The following is a 21,487-nucleotide window of genomic DNA, read 5'->3' as shown; positions in this document are numbered from 1 at the left end:
AGATATATATCTGTGACTCATCACCTTTCTTTCTTTGCTTCAGTGTTCCTCTTCCTGGTGTTCTCTCACCAGGGCTGGCCCTAAAAAAAGTTAAAGGACCCCTGACAGTTAAGTCCAGTTGCAGACGGCTCTGGGGTTGCAGTGCTCATCTCGCTTTACAGGCTGAGGGAGCCAGCGTTTGTTCACAGACAGTTTTTCCGGGTCTTGTGGCCAGCATGACTAAGCCGCTTCTGGCACAACAGAACACCGAAAACAGAGCAGCGCACAGAAATACCGTTTACCTTCCCGCCGGAGCGGTGCCTATTAATCTACTTGCAGTCTTTGGTGTGCTTTTGAACCGCTAGGTTGGCAGGAGCTGGGAGAGAGCAACGAGAGCTCACCCCGCCATGGGGATTCAAACCGCCGACCTTCTGATTGACAAGCCCAAGAGGCTCAGTGGTTTAGACCACAGCGCCACCCACCTCCCTAGGGCTGGCCCTACCATTAGCCAAAGTGGGGTGGCCACCTCAGGTGGCAGATTCTGAAGGCCAGGAGGTGAACAGAACTGATGTGCCTGCTCTGTGTTCCCTAAGCTAGTCTGCTGCCCTCAAGTGTAGAGGAGGACACTATTTGCCAGTGATGAAGTAATATTCAATGACTGGTCTTCTGTACGTGGTTTGTGGAGGCACCATTTTCTCCTCCACTTTAAGCAGCAAAACGGTTTGGGCCTTCCTTGTCTCTCACACAGGACACAAAGATAAACTCAGCCATCCTTCTGCCACATGGCAAACACACTTTGTCGTGAGACTCGCACCTGCCTCCACCTTCATGACTTGAATTTTGACGGTGTACCTACTCATGAATGGCTTGTCTGGGCTTCCTGTTTCCTGTGTGCCAGGGGATGGGCGCCTCTACCAACACCCTGGGCCGAGACAGACGGAGATAATCAGAAAATGATGGGGGAATTGCATTTTCTGCATTCCTCTTTGATAAGAATAGGGACCTTGCTCTCACCCACAGTTTGCCTGGCGGTCTGGCACTCTCTTCTTCATGGAATGCGAGGGCAGGCAAAGGCACTGGGTGCATGGAGTACTCTGGCTGCCACGACCGCCCGCCCCCACCCAATCCCTTTCTTGGAAGCACAGGTTATCCTGCTAATTAGGTTTGTTTAACTGGAATAAACTACAGGCGCCTTCTAGAGATGATGAGATAAGAAACTGTGAAAATGAGCCCAGCTACAAGGATTTAAAAGGTTTAGATTGAGAGGGGATTTAATTTGGTGAAAGAGATGGTGCGGGGAGAGGAGCCCACAGTTTGCTTATTTCAAAGTTTTTATCTACATTTATGATATGGCAACCCTCCCCTGAAAGCAGGTATTTCTTTTTTTTTAAAAAAAGAAATCTGTACAAGTGCGGAAGGAAGAAATTGGAATGTAAATATGGAATTTAACAAAACTGGAACTGCACATGCGTGAGAGAAAGGAACTGAGAGGGAAGGGAGGGGGAAACGCTATGCTTTGAAAATATGGAGCACAGTCCTCTCTAACCTCCTTTATCCACAAAGGAATGTGTTTGAGATAAGGGTTGTTGTTGTTTAGTCGTTTAGTCGTGTCCGACTCTTCGTGACCCCATGGACCATAGCACGCCAGGCACTCCTGTATTGCACTGCCTCCCGCAGTTTGGTCAAACTCATGTTCGTAGCTTCGAGAACACTGTCCAACCATCTTGTCTTCTGACGTCCCCTTCTCCTAGTGCCCTCAATCTTTCCCAACATCAGGGTCTTTTCCAGGGAGTCTTCTCTTCTCATGAGGTGGCCAAAGTATTGGAGCCTCAGCTTCACGATCTGTCCTTCCAGTGAGCACTCGGGGCTGATTTCCTTCAGAATGGATAGGTTTGATCTTCTTGCAGTCCATGGGACTCTCAAGAGCCTCCTCCAGCACCATAATTCAAAAGCATCAATTCTTCGGCGATCAGCCTTCTTTATGGTCCAGCTCTCACTTCCATACATCACTACTGGGAAAACCATAGCTTTAACTATACGGACCTTTGTCGGCAAGGTGATGTCTCTGCTTTTAAAGATGCTGTCTAGGTTTGTCATTGCTTTTCTCCCAAGAAGCAGGCGTCTTTTAATTTCGTGACTGCTGTCACCATCTGCAGTGATCAAGGAGCCCAAGAAGGTGAAATCTCTCACTGCCTCCATTTCTTCCCCTTCTATTTGCCAGGAGGTGATGGGACCAGTGGCCATGATCTTGGTTTTTTTGATGTTGAGCTTCAGACCATATTTTGCGCTCTCCTCTTTCACCCTCATTAAAAGGTTCTTTAATTCTTCCTCGTTTTCTGCCATCAAGGTTGTGTCATCTGCATATCTGAGGTTGTTGATATTTCTTCCGGCAATCTTAATTCCGGCTTGGGGTTCATCTAGTCCAGCCTTTCGCATGATGAATTCTGCATATAAGTTAAATAAGCAGGGAGACAATATACAACCTTGTCGTACTCCTTTCCCAATTTTGAACCACTCAGTTGTTCCATATCCAGTTCTAACTGTAGCTTCTTGTCCCACATAGAGATTTCTCAGGAGACAGATGAGGTGATCAGGCACTCCCATTTCTTTAAGAACTTGCCATAGTTTGCTGTGGTCGACACAGTCAAAGGCTTTTGCATAGTCAATGAAGCAGAAGTAGACGTTTTTCTGGAACTCTCTAGCTTTCTCCATAATCCAGCGCATGTTTGCTATTTGGTCTCTGGTTCCTCTGCCCTTTCGAAATCCAGCTTGCACTTCTGGGAGTTCTCGGTCCACATACTGCTTAAGCCTGCCTTGTAGAATTTTAAGCATAACCTTGCTAGCGTGTGAAATGAGCGCAATTGTGCGGTAGTTGGAGCATTCTTTGGCACTGCCCTTCTTTGGAATTGGGATGTAGACTGATCTTCTCCAATCCTCTGGCCATTGCTGAGTTTTCCAAACTTGCTGGCATATTGGGTGTAGCACCTTAACAGCATCATCTTTTAAAATTTTAAATAGTTCAGCTGGAATATCATCAGGGTAATTGGGTAATTGGCCAATAAGGGTAATTGGCCATAAATCAGCAGCAGGGAGGAAAGGAGTCTACCAGCTGCGGGAATAGAAGCTTTTGGATTAACTATTTGCAGTCTGAATTCAGACCGTTCTTCCTAGGCTGGAAAAATGGTGACGACAGCTTGACAAAGTGATGCAGTGACTTTTGGAAACTGTGAGATAACCGCTTCTCCCGAGACATAATGGGAACCATCAACAGTTGTAGTAATGCAGGATATAACACCATATATGGTCGGGAAAACATAATGGGGGGTGGGGGTGGAAACTGTCACACGCAAGAAAGAATAAGGATTACAGGTAGAGTTCTTCACTTGGAACTTTATAAATTACCTAACATACCAACATGAATGAAATCACAAGATTGTAGGTCTTATATAAGGGATTATTATACTGTATCTAAATGGAAAATAATGGAAATTATTAAGATTTTGGAATGCAGGAAAAATGTTGAGGAATGAAGTAATCAAATCTAGCATGTTGGGATGCCAGTTTGATTAAATTGTATATTTTGACATCGGAATAATTGGCATTAATAACTGTATTAGTTGAATAAAATTGGTATTGTTATAATGAGGCTGCTATTGGAAAATCAATAAAAAGATATTTTTAAAAAACAACAACAAATGGCTTGTCTGAATGCTTGAATGCTTGTCCATGTCTTGATTCTTCAATCTGCCTGCTTCCCAAACCTGCACAAGTCCACTCACCCAACCCACTTTTGTGAAACATGGTCATTGCGTTAAAAATGTAGACAAGATGTAAATGTGCAAAGTCATCATTTATGAGTGTGCTGCTTTCCTTTCCGCTTCTGCTTCTTCGCTGAACGCCCAGATGCGAGCGTTACCATCGAAGGGCTACCATCGAAGGGCTCTGCCTTCGTGCCTTGCCTGGCCAGTTCTTCAGTTCCTGCTCACATTATTCCTGGGAGTTGGTAACAGTTCATGCCCAGTCTATCCTGCTGTCAGTCCCAGCCAGGGCCTGACACGACCTTCACTGTGTGCTCCAACTGTGACGAGTTCTGTCTCCCGTTTGATGCTCAAGTAGCACCTTGACGGTAAAAGGTCTGGCTGGGTATCAAGAGGTCTAGGGAAGGCTGCCTGACAGATGGACACTGTCAGGGATTGGCGGGATGAGGAAGAGTGTTGGGTGCTGCCTGCCCAAGAGCCACCAAGGAATGACACAGAGGAAGGAGGACAGTGGTGGTAGGACCTGGAGGACCAGTCTGTGGAAGGGACAAGCTGGGAGGTCATAGAAGCAGGAGGTTTGAGTGAACATGGGGGGGCAGGGGTCAGAAGAAGAAAGCCATTTCAGGACAGGGCTGGGCGCCAGGAGTCTTAGTGTGAGCGCAGGCTCTGAGAGAGAGGAGCCAGATGCTACTTCAGTTGCTCAGCAGCTGGGCAGTCCTGCTCCAGCTAGCTCTCCTCCTCCACTGACACCCAAATCACAGAGAGTCCTGCATGTGGTTGAGCAACGGGCCAGACAGGCCCCAAAAGGAATCCTTCCTCCTCGTCACAGTCCACTGCTGCTTTGGAGGAGTCTAGAGTGAGGGGGCTAGAGAGAGAAGGAGAGGCCAGATGCCAGTTCCAGCAGCAACATCTTCAACAAGAGAAGACCAGCCTAGATGAACTCTGTTGTGTTTTTACTTTTGTGAATAAAAAGTTAATTGCACTTTGCATCTCAAGTGCTTTTCCTGACCTGCCTTCTCCTGACAGCCTCTTGACAGACACTCACTTGTCCACTCGGAGGTGTGATCTGCTTGGGATCTGCTCTGTCCCAGGAACCAATAATGTTCCTGAACATTCACTGCCACATTGGGCCTGTTCAGCCAGACATGCCAGCTGTAAACCCAAGATGGAGAGCACACCACACAAGTAAACAGAGCAAAACATCCTGATGTGTACTGCCCCATATCTAACTTTGCCCTTTCTCCAAGGTACTCAGATGGCATACACAGGGTTCCCCTCTCTCTTTATGTCCACAACCCTGTGGGATAGAAAGGTTAGACTGAGACAGGGCTTGGCCCTAGAGCACCAAGGTTGTTTTACAGGAGGGCATGAAACTGGATTCAGATCTCTCTGGTCCAAGCCCAGCACCCTACCCACTAAGCCACAGTGGCTCATGCGCCAGTGCTTTGAATTGCCTTACTTTCCATTTCAAGAGGAAAGAGATCGTGCCTTGAGAATAGCTCTTCTCAAGCATGTCCTTACCTCTCTAGGCAGCTCTTTTGGAAAGAAGAAATAAGGTATTGAAGCGATGGCGACCACGCTGGCGGAGATTATGAAACCGAGCCACCAGGCTCCAACCCATCGTGGATCTTTGTTATTAATGTGAATGTCCGCTGAAACACAAAGTACATGGAAGGGCTCAAAGATACGCCGGTGCTTTGGTGGCTCATAGCACAACTCTCAGAGGCCTCAACAGCTGCCTACCCCTTTTGCCAGGAACATAGACCCAGGCTCATCCAGATTTGCTTTTATACCACTTTTTAAGGCATAAAAAGGCTGAAATAGATCTGTGGCTTCTGACTGCGTCGCAGGTGGAAGCTGCAGATCCATTCTGACCTTTTTCTTCTGCCTGCATCTCTCTCTGTTGCATGGCTCTGTCTCCATCAAAGCGCCACTCACCACATTTTGCTTACACCTGGTGAGTGACATCTCATTCTCTAGAACAGGAAGATGAAGAAAATTTAATCTGTTTTGCTCAATTTGGGGGGGGGGGGGGTTAGCTCATTATCTGGTTAAAGATAAAGAACATGAAAACTGACTGTATCACTACAGCAACACCTGATATCACTACAGCAAAATAATATTTTGTTGTCCCATTTTAAAGTTGGTATTTTTCAGGGAAAGTTTAGTTGTTAATTTAATTTAAAAACCAGTGCTTAGCTAAGTTTTAGTTTCTTTTGTTTGTTTGGTGAATAAAAATAATATATTTTATGATTATGAGTTCAATTAAAGTTTGCCTTTTAGAGGGAAAAAAAATCCCTGGGTGAACTCCCTAGTGAAATGTGCTATGCATGTCTATGGGGTCAGGACACAAATATCTTCATTTTAAACTGTGGTTGGCATCCTATAATCCTGCACATTTTGTAGTGGCTTCCTGTGAAGGACATCATTCGCTCAGTGAGCCATGGTTCTTTTAAACCAGGCATCCCCAAACTGCGGCCCTCCAGATGATCCCTAGCTTACAGGACCAGTGGTCGGGGAAGATGGGAATTGTAGTCCAAAACATCTGGAGGGCCGAAGTTTGGGGATGCCTGTTTTAAACCCAGCTCCTACACTAGCAGATTCCATTTGCTTGCCTGTCTTTGTGTATGTTGTTCTATGAAATCTGAACCCTGGTGGCTTAGGACTGAAGTCATAAACCTCCACTCTGAGACACAGGAAGGTCAGTAGTGCTGACTTAAGCTAAGTACACATTCACTTGCAGACTCATTGTTAAAACCGTGTTTATGGAAGACAATCTTACTCGGCTACGAGGGATCGCCAAAGAAGAACAACACAATTACCAGACATAGTGATAGACATTAGAGCAGAAGCACAAATTCTGGCCCACACTTCCTTCCCTCTGTGTCTGCGAGATTTACTCACTCACAAAGATGCTCACACAGAACATTTATTAACTCACCTGAGGACATTTTATCAATGTCAACAAAATAGCGCAATGTAGCTGCCCCCACTATGAATGCTAATGCAGGACCCATTGTAGTTGCAGCAAAGAGGATTCCTGTAAAAAAGAAAACAGAACTTCTGCTCAAGTAGCAAGCCCACTAAGCATCTTTCAAAATTTGTCCCAACGAGTTTATTTAACATTTACTGCATATACCGCCCTGATTGTGGCAAAATCTTTAAGCAGTTTACCCTCTAAGGGGGGTTGGAATAATGAGGTGGATTCACACAACTCGCTCTTGTCCAGGGGATTTTCAACCCTGGTTGATATTCGGTTTGGGTATGTATGCATCATCATCCCAGTCTTAGAAATGGCTCCGTGTATGTGCAGATGCATATCCAGGTCAGTGGCAAGCCCGTGCCACGTTTTACATTTTCTAGACAGAGGCTGCTGTACCCCCACCCAACCAAATGGTGGCAAATTCCTGTCCAGGCTGGCTAAAAATGTAAATTTAGTATGGTGGTGGTAGTAGGAAGCTTCCTGTTAAGTAAAGACCTGGTAGTAAAAAGGAAAAAAAAATCACAAACACAGTCAGCAACTACTCAAGGGAAGGAGAGCACCTAGAAAAAGCCACACACACACACCACCACCACCACCACCATTGCCTGGGGATAAGGGTCCCTTTCAACCCCAAAAGTAAAGTAAACTGCAAAGCCAACCTCCTGACAGGCCTCTTGCAGCCTCATGTTCAACCGTAGCACCCACTCCAAGGTTCATATACTGCCAGCTGTTTTATTTCATGATTATATTTATTTTATGTTTTGATTTTATGCTTAGACTGCTGGTTTTGTAAATCATTTTGCAGGGGCTGTGACAGGGGAGCAATTTTTGTTGGGGCTGCAGCAGAGAAGAAAAGGTTTAACTCCTTACTCACTGCAGGCCTGATGAAAATCCCTCCTCCTGGCTATTAACATTAACTTCAGCAACACCTCTAGTTTGGCCTTTGGGCTTGTCCCCACTTCCAGTTGTTCCATGCTTTCAGTCTCTTCCCCCTTGCTCCACTCCTTTCGCAGGGAAAACCAGCTCTTTAGCGCTCAATCGGAACAAACATCCATCTGGGGAAAACTCGAATTGCCATTTGTTCTGAGTGAGTGCTGAAAAGCGGTTTTCCCCAGGGAAAAACAGCAGAACAAGAGGATTAGTGGATAAGCCTCTCATTTGAGGTCCAACCAGACAATCTGTTTCAGAACCACTGCTTTATTTCTTCTTTCCTTGGCTCAAGGCTCTCCTTCACCCATTTTCAGGTGCATTGCAGGTCACAACTCAAGACAATATGCCTATATGGTATAAGGCACTAGCTCCAATACTTTGGCCACCTCATGAGAAGAGAAGACTCCCTGGAAAAGACCCTGATGTTGGGAAAGATGGGAGGCACAAGGAGAAGGGGACGACAGAGGACGAGATGGTTGGATAGTGTTCTCAAAGCTACGAACATGAGTTTGACCAAACTGCGGGAGGCAGTGGAAGACAGGAGTGCCTGGTGTGCTCTGGTCCATGGGGTCACAAAGAGTCGGACACGACTAAACAGCTAAACAACAACAACTAGCCTGGGCAGCTAGCCTTTGTTTCTAGCATCTTACCTATATAGAGAGGGGAGTTGCTCTTACTGGCAAAATCATCAATGTATGAGATGCCAAAGGGCTGGATGGGAACCCCGCCAATCCCCAGCAGAGTCTGCCCAAGTAAGAGCAGCATCACAACCACTCGGGTTTCTTTCCTTTGGGATTCAGTGCATACTTCTGTCTCATTCCGGGTTGGGAGGCATATGTCTGAAGTGGTACTTGCCGAACCTGTCGAGGCAAAAGGAGACGCTATCAAGCCGCCATACTTCTTCACCCATCTATTGTTTTACTGCTGGGTGAAACTCCCTTTGGAACTGGGCACAGCAAGCAGAGCTATTGAGCAGCAGCAGCAACACAAAGCTGGTTTCTGTTCTCTTACCATCTTCCCTTACCCCTCCCTACCCAGCCTCTATATGGAAGGATGCCACAGCAGCACACAGTCGTGCTAGGAGGAGCATTCTGACAGGTGGCTTATGACCAGGTTACTTCAGAAACTGCCAAGTCTTTGAGACTGGCCCTGAAGGCCCCACAGTGGCAGACCTTTGGGTCTCAAATTCAGTGGCACCAAAATTCTGCCTAGAGCTGTGTCTCATTCGGCTGCAGTCTCCACATCCAGTTCTGGTACAGCAGGCTTGTTGAAGGTTTGGTGGAGGCAGTGATGGCCACCAACTTGGATGACTTGAAAAGAGGGTTAGACAGATTCATGGAGGAGGGAGTTATCAACGACTACTAGCCTTTATGGCTGTGCTCCACATGCACCAGTTTCTTCGAAACGATAGGAGGGGAGAGGGCTCTTGTGTTTGAATCCTGCTTGCGGGTTTCCGATAATGGGCATCTGGGTGGCCACTGTGAGAACAGGATGCTGGATTAGATGGGCACTGGCCTGATCCAGCAGATTCTTCTCATGTTCTTATGAATCATGGACCGGGAGAGAAGGGAAAACCCAATCTCATCACTGTCTCATGCTATTCGTTTAATGGAATGTGCAGTGAGAGCCTCACTATTGCCCCCCCCCCCAAGACTAGCTGAAATTGGCAATAGAGTCTAACATAGCTTCCTGCATTGCTTTGGAAGAAAATTTATTGTCAAAATGTTTTTTGTGTGTGTTTTTAAATGTATTAGTTTATTGGTAACAATGAATTTAAGTTTATGTTGTACAGGTGTAAGTAAGTATAATAAAACATAATAATGGAAAAACCAATAAAATAAAATAAAAATGAACTTGGGTGTGTGTCAATGTCCAACTCTTGGCTTGATCATCTGTGGTTTTCTAATGCAAAATGAGAGTGGGAACCAATAGTTTCCCCCTCAATTCCAAATGTGAACCTCCATACTGAAAAGCTACCCTAGGAGATATGGGTAGAGACTGTGAGGAGATATGATAGCCATCTTCAAATATCTCAAGGGCTGTCTTAAGGATGGCAGAACAAGCTTGTTTTCTCCTGCTCTGAAGAATAGGACTTGAACCAATGGCTTAAAGTTACAAGAAATGAGATTGCAACAAAACATCAGGAAGATCTATCTGACAAAATATAGAGACCAACTAAGTTTGTTCTGGGTATAAGCTTTCAAGCGCATGCACACTTCTTCAGATGCATGCACACAAAAGCTTATACCCAGAACAAACTTAGTTGGTCTCTAAGGTGCTACTGGACAATTTTTTAATTTATTTTGACTGCGTCAGACCAACACAGCTACCTAACTCAACTATCTGACAGTAAGAGCTGTTCGACAAGGGAATGGTCTCCCTCAGGAGGTGGTGATTTTAGGCAGAGGCTGGATGGCCATCTGCCATGGATGCTTTAGTTCAGATTCTTGCATCACAGGGGGTTGGACTAGATGACCCTTGGGGTCCCTTCCAACGCTACGTTTCTATGATTCTATGAATCAACAGTTCCCCCAATTCCAACTGCAAACCAAGGATATCATACACAGAAAGTCCTTACCAGTAACGGAGCGATCATATTCGTAGGGTCCCGAGATAAAGTGAGGAAGCGACATGACCAGACCAGCCATGGAGACGAGGACAGCCCCATAGCCAATGAAGCGGGGCCTGTGGACTCTGCAGCCCAAGTAACTCACAAAGGCGATCAGCAGCGTGCTTCCCACCTGGGTAGTGAGAAGAGAGGTTGAGAGGCCTCTTAGGACGCTGGGGAAGCCACATCCTTATGAAAGATAAAAGCAGGGGAGGAAAGATGCACAAGCAGCTAAGGTGGTACCTCGTTGAAGGAGACCACCATGCCGGCCATCTGGCTGGACAGTCCAAAGCGCTTCTCGATTGTGGAAATGGAGCTTTTCACAAGGCCAGACGTCATCAGCTGAGAGAGCTGCAGAAATCCCTGGCAAAAAACGAAGAACTGCAGAAGGAGAGAAAAAGAATGAACAAAAATCAAAATGGAACCTGAGGAACCTGAGGCTGTTCTGACGCACTGGGAGTAACGAGTCCTGCCTCGCTCCTTGCTGGATAGTCTGTGCAGGGCACACAGCAGCTGCTTTCCAGCCCACCTGCCAAGTCTCTGCCTCCTTTCCCTTCCCTGTCACAAATACCTGTGGTCCCAAACCCCAGTTCTAACTATCAGGTTTTGTGACGTATCTATGCATGTGCAGAGTTAAAACTGTAGGATAAAAGGTAAAGGGACCCTGACCATTATGACTCTGGGGTTGCGCGCTCATCTCGCATTATTGGCCGAGGGAGCCGGCGTACAGCTTCTGGGTCATGTGGCCAGCATGACAAAGCCGCTTCTGGCAAACCAGAGCAGCACATGGAAATGCCGTTTACCTTCCCGCTGTAGCGGTACCTATTTACCTACTTGCATTTTGACGTGCTTTCGAACTGCTGGGTTGGTAGGAGCTGGGACCAAGCAACGGGAGCTCACCCCGTCACAGGGATTCGAACCACCGACCTTTTGATCAGCAAGCCCTAGGCTCAGTGGTTTAACCCACAGCGCCACCTGGGTCCCGATGGTGGGATAACCAGTCTCAAATAACCAACATGCTTAAGTCTGGATAGTGACAAGCTGGATAGTGACAAGCTGGAACGTGTCCAGAAGAGGGCAACCAAAATGGTCAAAGGCCTGGAAACAATGCCTTATGAGGAAGGGCTTAGGGAGCTGGGTATGTTTAGCCTGGAGAAGAGAAGGTTGAGAGGTGATATGATTTGTTGTTGTTGTTTAGTCGTTTAGTCGTGTCCGACTCTTCGTGACCCCATGGACCATAGCACGCCAGGCACTCCTGTCTTGCACTGCCTCCCGCAGTTTGGTTAAACTCATGTTCGTAGCTTCGAGAACACTGTCCAACCACCTCGTCCTCTGTCGTCCCCTTCTCCTAGTGCCCTCCATCTTTCCCAACATCAAGGTCTTTTCCAAGGATTCTTCTCTTCTCATGAGGTGGCCAAAGTATTGGAGCCTCAGCTTCACGATCTGTCCTTCCAGGGAGCACTCAGGGCTGATTTCCTTAAGAATGGATAGGTTTGATCTTCTTGCAGTCCATGGGACTCTCAAGAGTCTCCTCAAGCACCATAATTCAAAAGCATCAATTCTTCGGCGATCAGCCTTCTTTATGGTCCAGCTCTCACTTCCATACATCACTACTGGGAAAACCATAGCTTTAACTATACGGACCTTTGTCGGCAAGGTGATGTCTCTGCTTTTTAAGATGCTGTCTAGGTTTGTCATTGCTTTTCTCCCAAGAAGCAGGCGTCTTTTAATTTCGTGACTGCTGTCACCATCTGCAGTGATCAAGGAGCCCAAGAAAGTAAAATCTCTCACTGCCTCCATTTCTTCCCCTTCTATTTGCCAGGAGGTGATGGGACCAGTGGCCATGATCTTGGTTTTTTTGATGTTGAGCTTCAGACCATATTTTGCACTCTCCTCTTTCACCCTCATTAAAAGGTTCTTTAATTCCTCCTCACTTTCTGCCATCAAGGTTGTGTCATCTGCATATCTGAGGTTGTTGATATTTCTTCCGGCAATCTTAATTCCGGCTTGGGATTCATCTAGTCCAGCCTTTCGCATGATGAATTCTGCATATAAGTTAAATAAGCAGGGAGACAATATACAACCTTGTCGTACTCCTTTCCCAATTTTGAACCAATCAGTTGTTCCATATCCAGTTCTAACTGTAGCTTCTTGTCCCACATAGAGATTTCTCAGGAGACAGATGAGGTGATCAGGCACTCCCATTTCTTTAAGAACTTGCCATAGTTTGCTGTGGTCGACACAGTCAAAGGCTTTTGCATAGTCAATGAAGCAGAAGTAGACATTTTTCAGGAACTCTCTAGCTTTCTCCATAATCCAGCGCATGTTTGCTATTTGGTCTCTGGTTCCTCTGCCCCTTCGAAATCCAGCTTGTACTTCTGGGAGTTCTCGGTCCACATACTGCCTAAGCCTGCCTTGTAGAATTTTAAGCATAACCTTGCTAGCGTGTGAAATGAGCGCAATTGTGCGGTAGTTGGAGCATTCTTTGGCACTGCCCTTCTTTGGAATCGGGATGTAGACTGATCTTCTCCAATCCTCTGGCCATTGCTGAGTTTTCCAAACTTGCTGGCATATTGGGTGTAGCACCTTAACAGCATCATCTTTTAAAATGATATGATAGCCATGTTCAAATATATAAAAGGATGTCATATAGAGGAGGGAGAAAGGTTGTTTTCTGCTGCTCCAGAGAAGCTGACACGGAGCAATGGATTCAAACTATGGAGGCGCAGGTCAATTCTGTGTCCAGGGCAGCTGTCTATCAGCTCCATCTGGTACACAGGCTGAGACCCTACCTGCCTGCGGACTGCCTCGCCAGAGTGGTGCATGCTCTGGTTATCTCCCACTTGGATTACTGCAATGCACTCTATGTGGGGCTACCTTTGAAGGTGACCCGGAAACTACAACTAATCCAGAATGCGGCAGCTAGACTGGTGACTGGGAGCAGCTGCCGAAACCACATAACACCGGTCTTGAAAGACCTACATTGGCTGACCCTTAAAGCCTTAAACGGCCTCGGTCCAGTATACCTGAAGGAGCAGGTATACCCCCATCGTTCTGCCCAGACACTGAGGTCCAGCGCCGAGGGCCTTCTGGCGGTTCCCTCACTGCGAGAAGCAAAGCTACAGGGAACCAGGCAGAGGGCCTTCTCGGTAGTGGCACCCGCCCTGTGGAACACCCTCCCATCAGAGGTCAGAGAGATAAACAACTACCTAACATTTAGAAAACACCTAAAGGCAGCCTTGTTTAGGGAAGTTTTTAATCTGTGATATTTGATGTATTTTAATGTTTGTTGGAAGCCGGCCAGAGTGGCAGGGGAAGCCCAGCCAGATGGGCGGGGTATAAATTATTATTATTGTTGTTGTTGTTGTTATTATTATTATTATTATTATTATTATTATTATTATTATTATTATTATCATTATAAACTACAAAGAAGATTCCACTTAAACATTAGGAAGAACTTCCTGACAGTAAGAGCTGTTCAACAGTGGAATTTGCTGCCAAGGAGTGTGGTGGAGTCTCCTTCTTTGGAGGTCTTTAAGCAGAGGCTTGACAGGCATATGTCAAGAATGCTTTGATGGTGTTTCCTGCTTGGCAGGGGGTTGGACTGGATGGCCCTTGTGGTCTTTTCCAACTCTATGATTCTATGATTAATGCATGACAGGGTTAATACTGTAAGCTGTCCTGCCTGGCTTAGCTATATCCACTCCCTTCACCTTGGGATGAAATGATTAATCAGAGAAGCTCAATATGTGAGGAGGTCTGAGCTAGTTGCTGCAGCTTAGACTGCATGGCTCTTACAAGCCACTCTTGAGTTCCTGTGCCAATAATTTAGGAACATTCACCACTTTGGAAATATGCCAAGTTTTACTGCCTGTGCAACTTTTTCTGAATGCTTTATGGAAAAGCACAAGAATATGACCTTCGGAGAGTTTGTACAGTGAGGTACAGTTTGTACTCGTGGAGTTGCAATGATCAGGAGAACGGCGATGAAGCAGCCCAGAACTACACGGGGGGAACTTGTCAGTGATCTCAGGGCAGCTGGGACCATAGTCACCATGAAAACAGTTAGTAACACACTACGCTATGAAGGACTGAGATCTTGCAGAGCCCGCAAGGTCCCCTTGTTCAAGACAGCACATGTACAGGCCCGTCTGCAGTTTGCCAATGCACATCTGAATGACGCAGAGGAGAACTGGGTGAAAGTGTTGTGGTCAGATGAGACCAAAATCGAGCTCTTTGGCATCAAATCAATTCACTGTGTTTGGAGTAGGAGGAATGCTGCCTACGACCCCCAGAACACCACCCCCACCATCAAACGTGGAGGGGGATATATTATGCTTTGGGGCTGTTTTTCTGCTAAGGGGACAGGACACCTTCACCACATTGAAGGGACGATGGACAGGACCATGTATCGTCAAATCTTGGGTGAGCACCTCCTTCCAAGAAACATGGGCCCCTTTCTTTAACTATATTAATGACCAAAATCAAGACCTTCTTATACCAAACGCTGCATATTCTCAGCGGAGAGGTGATGTTAAGTAATATGTTTGAATGTTGAATGTGCAAGTGTATTAGAGACAAGGGATAAAACAAATAGCATTAGCTGGATGAGTGTTTAATGGTTATTGTATTGTTTAAAAACCAATAAAATTTGTTTAAAAAGAAAATGGTGGCCATGTTTAACCCATTCCTTATCTCAGTGCGTTCATTGCTCACTCGCTGCACATGGGGCAAAATGTGGAAAGTTTTGAATACCAAGTGGAAACTAATGATAATCGCTGCAAACTGGATAACTTTTTCTCCGCAGTTCGCCCCCACTCCCCAGTTTAAAGAAAAGGGGAAGCGGGGAGCCAACCCCGGGGTGTTTTACATTTTTACGCATTCAACGAACATCTATTTTTAAAGTCCACTATCTTAGAAGGGGCAGCTTCCAACCTCCTTGGAATGTTTTTGCTCACAAAGGCAAAGATAAGAGTTCCTGGGGTTGCAACCAGCTTGCCGGAACAGCCAAGCTTCCTCTCCGGCACAGGAAAGGGTCAGGTGGGCAGATGGCTTTGAAGTGCCTAGAAGCAAGTTCTGGATTCAAGTGCAAGAGAGGCACTGAAGGTCAAGTGAGCCAGCAGGTAACAGATGTGCTCTGAGAGCTCAGGCACAAAAAGGCCACAGCAGGAGCTGCTTATTCTCATTTTCAGCTCTTCTGGAAGTTTGAGAAGAAACTTAAAACATGTCACGTGAAGCTGCCTTATGCTGCATTGGACTGATGTTTTGCCTAGCCTTCCCCCAAGCTGGTGCCCTCCAGATGTTCTGTACTTACAACTGCCATCAGTCATAGCCATAGCTGCCAAGTTTTCCCTTTTCTCACGAGGAAGCCTATTCAGCATAAGGGAAAATCCCTTTAAAAAAGGGATAACTTGGCAGCTATGGTCATAGCATTGTGCAGATGTACCAGTTGAAGTACGTTTCCGAGCACAATTCAAAGTGTTGGTACTGACCTTTAAAGCCCTAAATGGCCTCAGTCCTGTATATCTGAAGGAGCGTCTCCACCCCCACCATTCAGCCCGGACACTGAGATCCAGCACTGAGGGCCTTCTGGCGGTTCCCTCATTGCAAGAAGTGAGGTTACAGGGAACCAGACAGAGGGCCTTCTTGGTAGTGGCACCCGTCCTGTGGAACGCCCTCCCAGCAGATGTCAAGGCAATAAGTAATTATTTTACTTTTAGAAGACAACTGAAGGCGGCCCTGTTTAGGGAAGTTTTTAATGTTTAATGCTGTACTGTTTTAATATTCGGTTGGAAGCCGCCCAGAGTGGCTGGGGTATAAATAATAAATTATTATTATTGTTATTATTGACAGATATAGTGCAAAACCTCTGGAGGCCACCTGCTTGGGGAAGGCTGACTAAACTGAATATTGCTTTCTCTGTCTGAAAGCAGCTTTCCAGGGATTCCAACAGGAATCCTTTCCAGCCCTGCCTCCTGAAATCCTTTCAAGTCTGCAATTCTGGGGACTGATCACCAAGCCAGTCATGAAGTTAAGTGTGCTGTTTGAAAGTGTGTGCATCGTTTAAAAATGTTTTAAAAAACACAAAACTATAACTAGCAGGCATCCTACAGGAGAGGGGGGGTAACCTTGCCCTGGCATGCTATGGTTCTAATGAAAATCACATTATTATTATTATTATTATTATTATTATTATTATTATTATTAAAATTAAATTAAATGTTACATAACGTATTTCCATTTAAACATATCCATCACCTTTATATTTAGGATTCTCAGAATCCCTTGACTTCCCTTCGCCCTTTTCTGGTTTCCATTGTCCATCCCTTTTGTTTCAGCTTATCCTTTCTAAAAACTTTGGCAGGATTAGAATAATACTTGTAAAAGAAAACTTCAAAGCTGCCATTTGGAAGCACCCACTGGCAGGAAGGAAACTGCACTTTGGTATACTTTTCTTCCTTGGCGCTCTAGTCAGGCAGAAGGGGTTAATCTGGCTCCTGGTACTTACTCTGATAGTGAAAATTGAGCCTGCATGAGATAGTCGTTTGAAGAAACCATCGCTCCTTTCGTCTGGCATTTTTTAAATGTGTGCTTTGTGTCTCTGCAAAAGAGAAACCAAGGCTGTTAAACGTCCCACCTAAGTTTCTCCACCTGGTTGAGCGCAGCATGACATTGTTCAGAGGGAGACTGTAAGCATCAACAGGGCTCATGGGCAATTATAAAAAAAACACCTATTTGTCAATAAGAACGAGCCCATTAATTGCTAAAGCTATGGTTTTCCCAGTAGTGATGTATGGAAGTGAGAGTTGGACCATAAAGAAGGCTGATCGCCGAAGAATTGATGCTTTTGAATTATGGTGCTGGAGGAGACTCTTGAGAGTCCCATGGACTGCAAGAAGATCAAACCTATCCATTCTTAAGGAAATCAGCCCTGAGTGCTCCCTGGAAGGACAGATCGTGAAGCTGAGGCTCCAATACTTTGGCCACCTCATGAGAAGAGAAGAATCCTTGGAAAAGACCCTGATGTTGGGAAAGATTGAGGGCACTAGGAGAAGGGGACGACAGAGGACAAGATGGTTGGACAGTGTTCTCGAAGCTACCAACATGAGTTTGACCAAACTGCGGGAGGCAGTGCAAGACAGGAGTGCCTGGCGTGCTCTGGTCCATGGGGTCACGAAGAGTCGGACACGACTAAACGACTAAACAACAACAATGGGGTGCTTTACAAAGCCATGTTCCTCAGTAAGAAACTTGTTGGCGAGATCAAGCCAGGCCATTCTTTGATTCTTCCTTCATCCTTCCAGGAGTAAAATAAAAAAATTCCTTCAGTAGCACCTTAAAGACCAACTAAGTTTTTATTTTGGTATGAGCTTCTGTGTGCATGCACACTTCTTCAGATACACTTGAAACAGAAGAGTCAGACCCTTATGTAAGACCCTTCCAGGAGTGTTGAACTTGGGAGGTGGGGATGGATAGAACAATGAACAGGAACCATTTTGAATGGAAAAACAGTTATTAGGGGAAGAGTTCAGCAAACCACCTCCCTTTGTTACCAGGCTCAAAGTCATATGTTTCCCAAGTGGCTTTTAAGGGCTCACCCACACTCCCCTTTGTCCCACTAGGAATACTCACTGTTTACTGCTGAATCAGAAAAATATATATTTAAAAATCATGAATTAGTTTTTCTGCGGATTGATGTTTGTTCCAATTCAGCAGTATACAGTGGGTTTTCCCTGGGAAAGTGGCAGGACAAACACAAAACCGCTCAGAGACGTACCTAGAAAGCAAAGGAGAAATGGAAGACCTCTTGGACCCGTGCATGGGACAAGCAGAAGTGTGGCCAAGCCCTAAGTTAAAAGAAAAATGATAGTGGGCTTTGGTTAAACATGCTAGCATGTAACATGCACTTTGCCCCTAAGCACATCAAACTCCACCATGCAGAGAGAACCTGGAAAGAGACAAATCACCTTTCTATAAAAGCATTCAGCAACAGAGTACTTGAATCTCAATAGTTTCTATTCATTACCATTGAGTAATAGCTCTAGTACCGGAACTGCCTTACCTCTGAGTGCCAAATGTCGGGGAACATGAGTATGGAAAGGGCTGTTGTGCTCATGCCCTGTTTGCAGAGTTGCTATAGGTATCTGGTTTGTCCATGGAGTTTTCTTGGCAGGGATACTGGAGTGGCTTGCCAGTTCCTTCTCTAGGTGGATCACGTTTAGTCAAAACTCTCCACTATGACCTGTCCATCTTGGGTGGCCCTGCATGGCATAGCTCATAGCTTCTCTGAGTTATTCAAGCCCCTTCGCCACGACAAGGCATTGATTCATGAAGGGACAGTGCAAGACAGGAGTGCCTGGCGTGCTATGGTCCATGGGGTCACGAAGAGTCGGACACGACTAAACGACTAAACAACAACAACAACAACTGGTTTGTGACGATGAAAGACGTGCCTGGACCAGCTACACTACGAGTGGGTGGAGACTAGTCTTACGCTTGTCCAAGAGACATTGAAGACTCTCAGATCCCTGAGCAACTGGCTCTCATCGCATCTCTCAGGCCTCAGGGATGAATTACAGACCCTCCAAGTGCCCCAATTTTCCAGGGACAGTCCCGGATTTACAGAAGCCGTCCTGGTTTCTGATTTGATCCCAAAATGTCCCACTTTTCCTTGGAAGGGACATCTCTATTTTCATCCGAGAAATGTTGGAGGGTATGAAATTAAATTCCCACTTAAATGAGGACAGAGGAATTTGTTCCAGCACTTGTGGGTCAGGCCACACACACACCCCACCCAGTTGTGGAACGACAGTGGCAATTTCCTCATCCACCAAAACTGACTCACACGGGTTACGGTGTCATGGTAAAATCAATGCTGTTGATAATCACAATTGCAAGAACTCTGAAGCATGCTGTTGTATTCTATAAGGACATCATCTGAAGCACTAATGTGAATGTGGAAGGAGGAATATTTGGTATATTATACTTCATTATTTCTCTATAATTCTCTTTGCCCCTTAAGAATGAGGGAAATTGAGAGGCTAATGCAATTTGATCACATTTCTGCTGTCAGGCTTGATCTTGTCAAGACAAGCAGAGCTGGATGCTTCTGTAACTCTTAGGAGAGAGAAAATGAGCACAAGGCATCAATCCAAGAACACACGCTGTATGGCATCAGCTGACACTTGTAAACAGTTTTCATCAACTCCTGAAACCTATTCAATTATAGGAGAAATCCAGAAGAGGGACTGAAATGGAAATGGCTTTAACTAATCACTCCACTTCCCCACAAACTATTGTCTGCAGTCATACGAGCCTATGAAGCTGCCCTATTACACTGAGTCAGTCCATCAGCCTTCTTTTAGTGTTATTCGCTAAATTTGCATCCCCTCTTTTCTACCAAAAGATGAAAAGCAGCATGCATAATTCTTCTCTTATCCTGACAACAAGCATGTGAGGTGGGTTGGTCTAAGACTACCCCAAAGTCACCTATGAACTTCACGACTGAGTGGGAATTTGAACTCGGGCCTACCCAGTTCCAGCCCAACACTCTAACCGCTCACTATACAATGCTATGTCCTCACTTGGAGTGCTTTGTACAGTTCTGGCTACTGCACCCCACAATGGATAACACAGAGGCTGAGTCTACCTAGCCCAATGTTGACCAGCTTTGTCACCATTCAGTCATCAGAGCTACCAAAAATGACAGACCTTTTCTCTGACAGTAGGTCTGCATGTATATAATACTTTGCCACTGAGAGAAAGTTCCCCAAGGACTGCCCTGCAGTGTCAAAACAGCAAGCAACTCCGACTTGTTAATGTAATTAAATTGACTGTGCAAGTATCAACAAATTACTCACATGAAGCTAATTAAAAAGGGAGAGAATGTTCACATTGAAGCTTAATTACCTAGATGTTTGTACATAAATCGCTTTGCAACGCTCAGATGGCGAATGCTCTACACCGCACTGCAAATTTATCTTGCCTGTAATTTCTGGCTTCTCCTCAAGAACTGAACATAAATCTTGAGAGATTGTTCAGATCCTTTCAAAGAAGCAAGAACCGTAGCTTCGCTCTGAGCGCAGCGTCCCACTATCCCCTTTCCTGCAGCAACTGCATGACAACAGCTCAGCTGTAATGGCAGAGAGGAAGTAGGAGCTGGGCTGTCTATTCCTATAAAGCTTTGAAGGATTTGGGAGCAAAATAATGCCTTATTCTTCATACGTTTGCTATCCCACAGTGTTCTTCCCTGGCAGTCTTGCTCCATATCCCACTGCCATTCAAAGACCAGTTTCCTGGGATGCAGGAAAGGACATTTTCAGCCACATCACCCAGATTGTGGAAGTCACTTGGTCCCTTCCCTGTTGGATTTTCTCTGTTTTGTAATGCATCCCTAGTAGATGGCTCCATAGCCTACGTCAACACCTGCAGTTTTACAGACAGCCCACCTCCATCTCCCTAGGTCACTGGTTTCCACAGTCAGACTGCTCTTGCATCAAGAGCTTTCTCCTAATGTTCAGCTGAAATCTCTCTTCCTATAACTTAGTCTTATACTCTGTGGACAACAGAAAACAAGTCTTTGCCCTCTTCTATGCAACAGCCCTGCTTTTGTGGCCCTCTCAGTCTTCTCCTCTCCAGCCTAAACATACCCAGTTCTTTCAACCTTTCCTCAAAGAATCATATAATTGTAGATCTGTGACCATGAGGGTCATCTAGTCCAACCCACCTGCAATGCAGGAATCTTTTGCCCAACAGGGGGCTCAAATCCATGACCCTGAGATTAAGGCTGGCGATATACTCTCTCTCTCTCTCTCTCTCTCTCTCTCTCTCTCTCTCTCTCTCTCTCTCTCTCTCTCTCTCTGTGTGTGTGTGTGTGTGTATGTGTGTGTGTGTATCGCTATTTAAAACTCTATATGAAGAAAAGAAGTTTCCAAGGCAATCTGTCATTGACTTTGGATTCTCCTCTACAGCACCATCTGGTGTCACATTTTTGAACACGTTTTTAATGTTATAAATTGACCTGTGTAGCTGAGTCCTAAGAGTCCCATGCTCTACTGACTGAGTTATCCCTGCTCTTTGGACTTGTTTCCCACATCCATTGCCATCTTAGTTCCCCTCATCTGAATTCACTCCAACTTTTCTATACTCCTTTTAGGGTGACACCCAGAACTGGACACGACCTCTGGATGAGGTTTTAAAATGGAATATAGTAGAGCTGATACTTCG

At 45.6% G+C, this 21,487-nt stretch overlaps 1 protein-coding gene across 3 annotated transcripts in view; it reads right to left on the bottom strand.

The window, feature by feature from the left end:
* Positions 1 to 21,487, bottom strand: part of SLCO2B1 (solute carrier organic anion transporter family member 2B1) — a 51,900-nt gene that overhangs the window by 21,754 nt on the left and 8,659 nt on the right. For 2 of the 3 annotated variants that reach the window (XM_060273993.1, XM_060273995.1), the window contains exons 2-8: positions 18,039 to 18,108; positions 16,770 to 16,862; positions 10,502 to 10,639; positions 10,229 to 10,391; positions 8,301 to 8,510; positions 6,679 to 6,777; positions 5,259 to 5,389 (exon numbers count right to left, since the gene is read on the bottom strand). In XM_060273993.1, the coding sequence (XP_060129976.1) occupies positions 5,259 to 5,389; positions 6,679 to 6,777; positions 8,301 to 8,510; positions 10,229 to 10,391; positions 10,502 to 10,639; positions 16,770 to 16,838 (810 nt within the window). In that variant the 5' untranslated portion in view covers positions 16,839 to 16,862; positions 18,039 to 18,108. The remainder of the gene's footprint in view (positions 1 to 5,258; positions 5,390 to 6,678; positions 6,778 to 8,300; positions 8,511 to 10,228; positions 10,392 to 10,501; positions 10,640 to 16,769; positions 16,863 to 18,038; positions 18,109 to 21,487) is intronic. The other variant, XM_060273994.1, reaches the window with a different exon arrangement.

This window comes from Zootoca vivipara, chromosome 4 (genome assembly GCF_963506605.1).
Source record: "Zootoca vivipara chromosome 4, rZooViv1.1, whole genome shotgun sequence".
NCBI lineage: Eukaryota > Metazoa > Chordata > Lepidosauria > Squamata > Lacertidae > Zootoca > Zootoca vivipara.
Note: the sequence above shows the minus strand (reverse complement) of the source record. Positions and strands in the feature narration are given on the sequence as shown.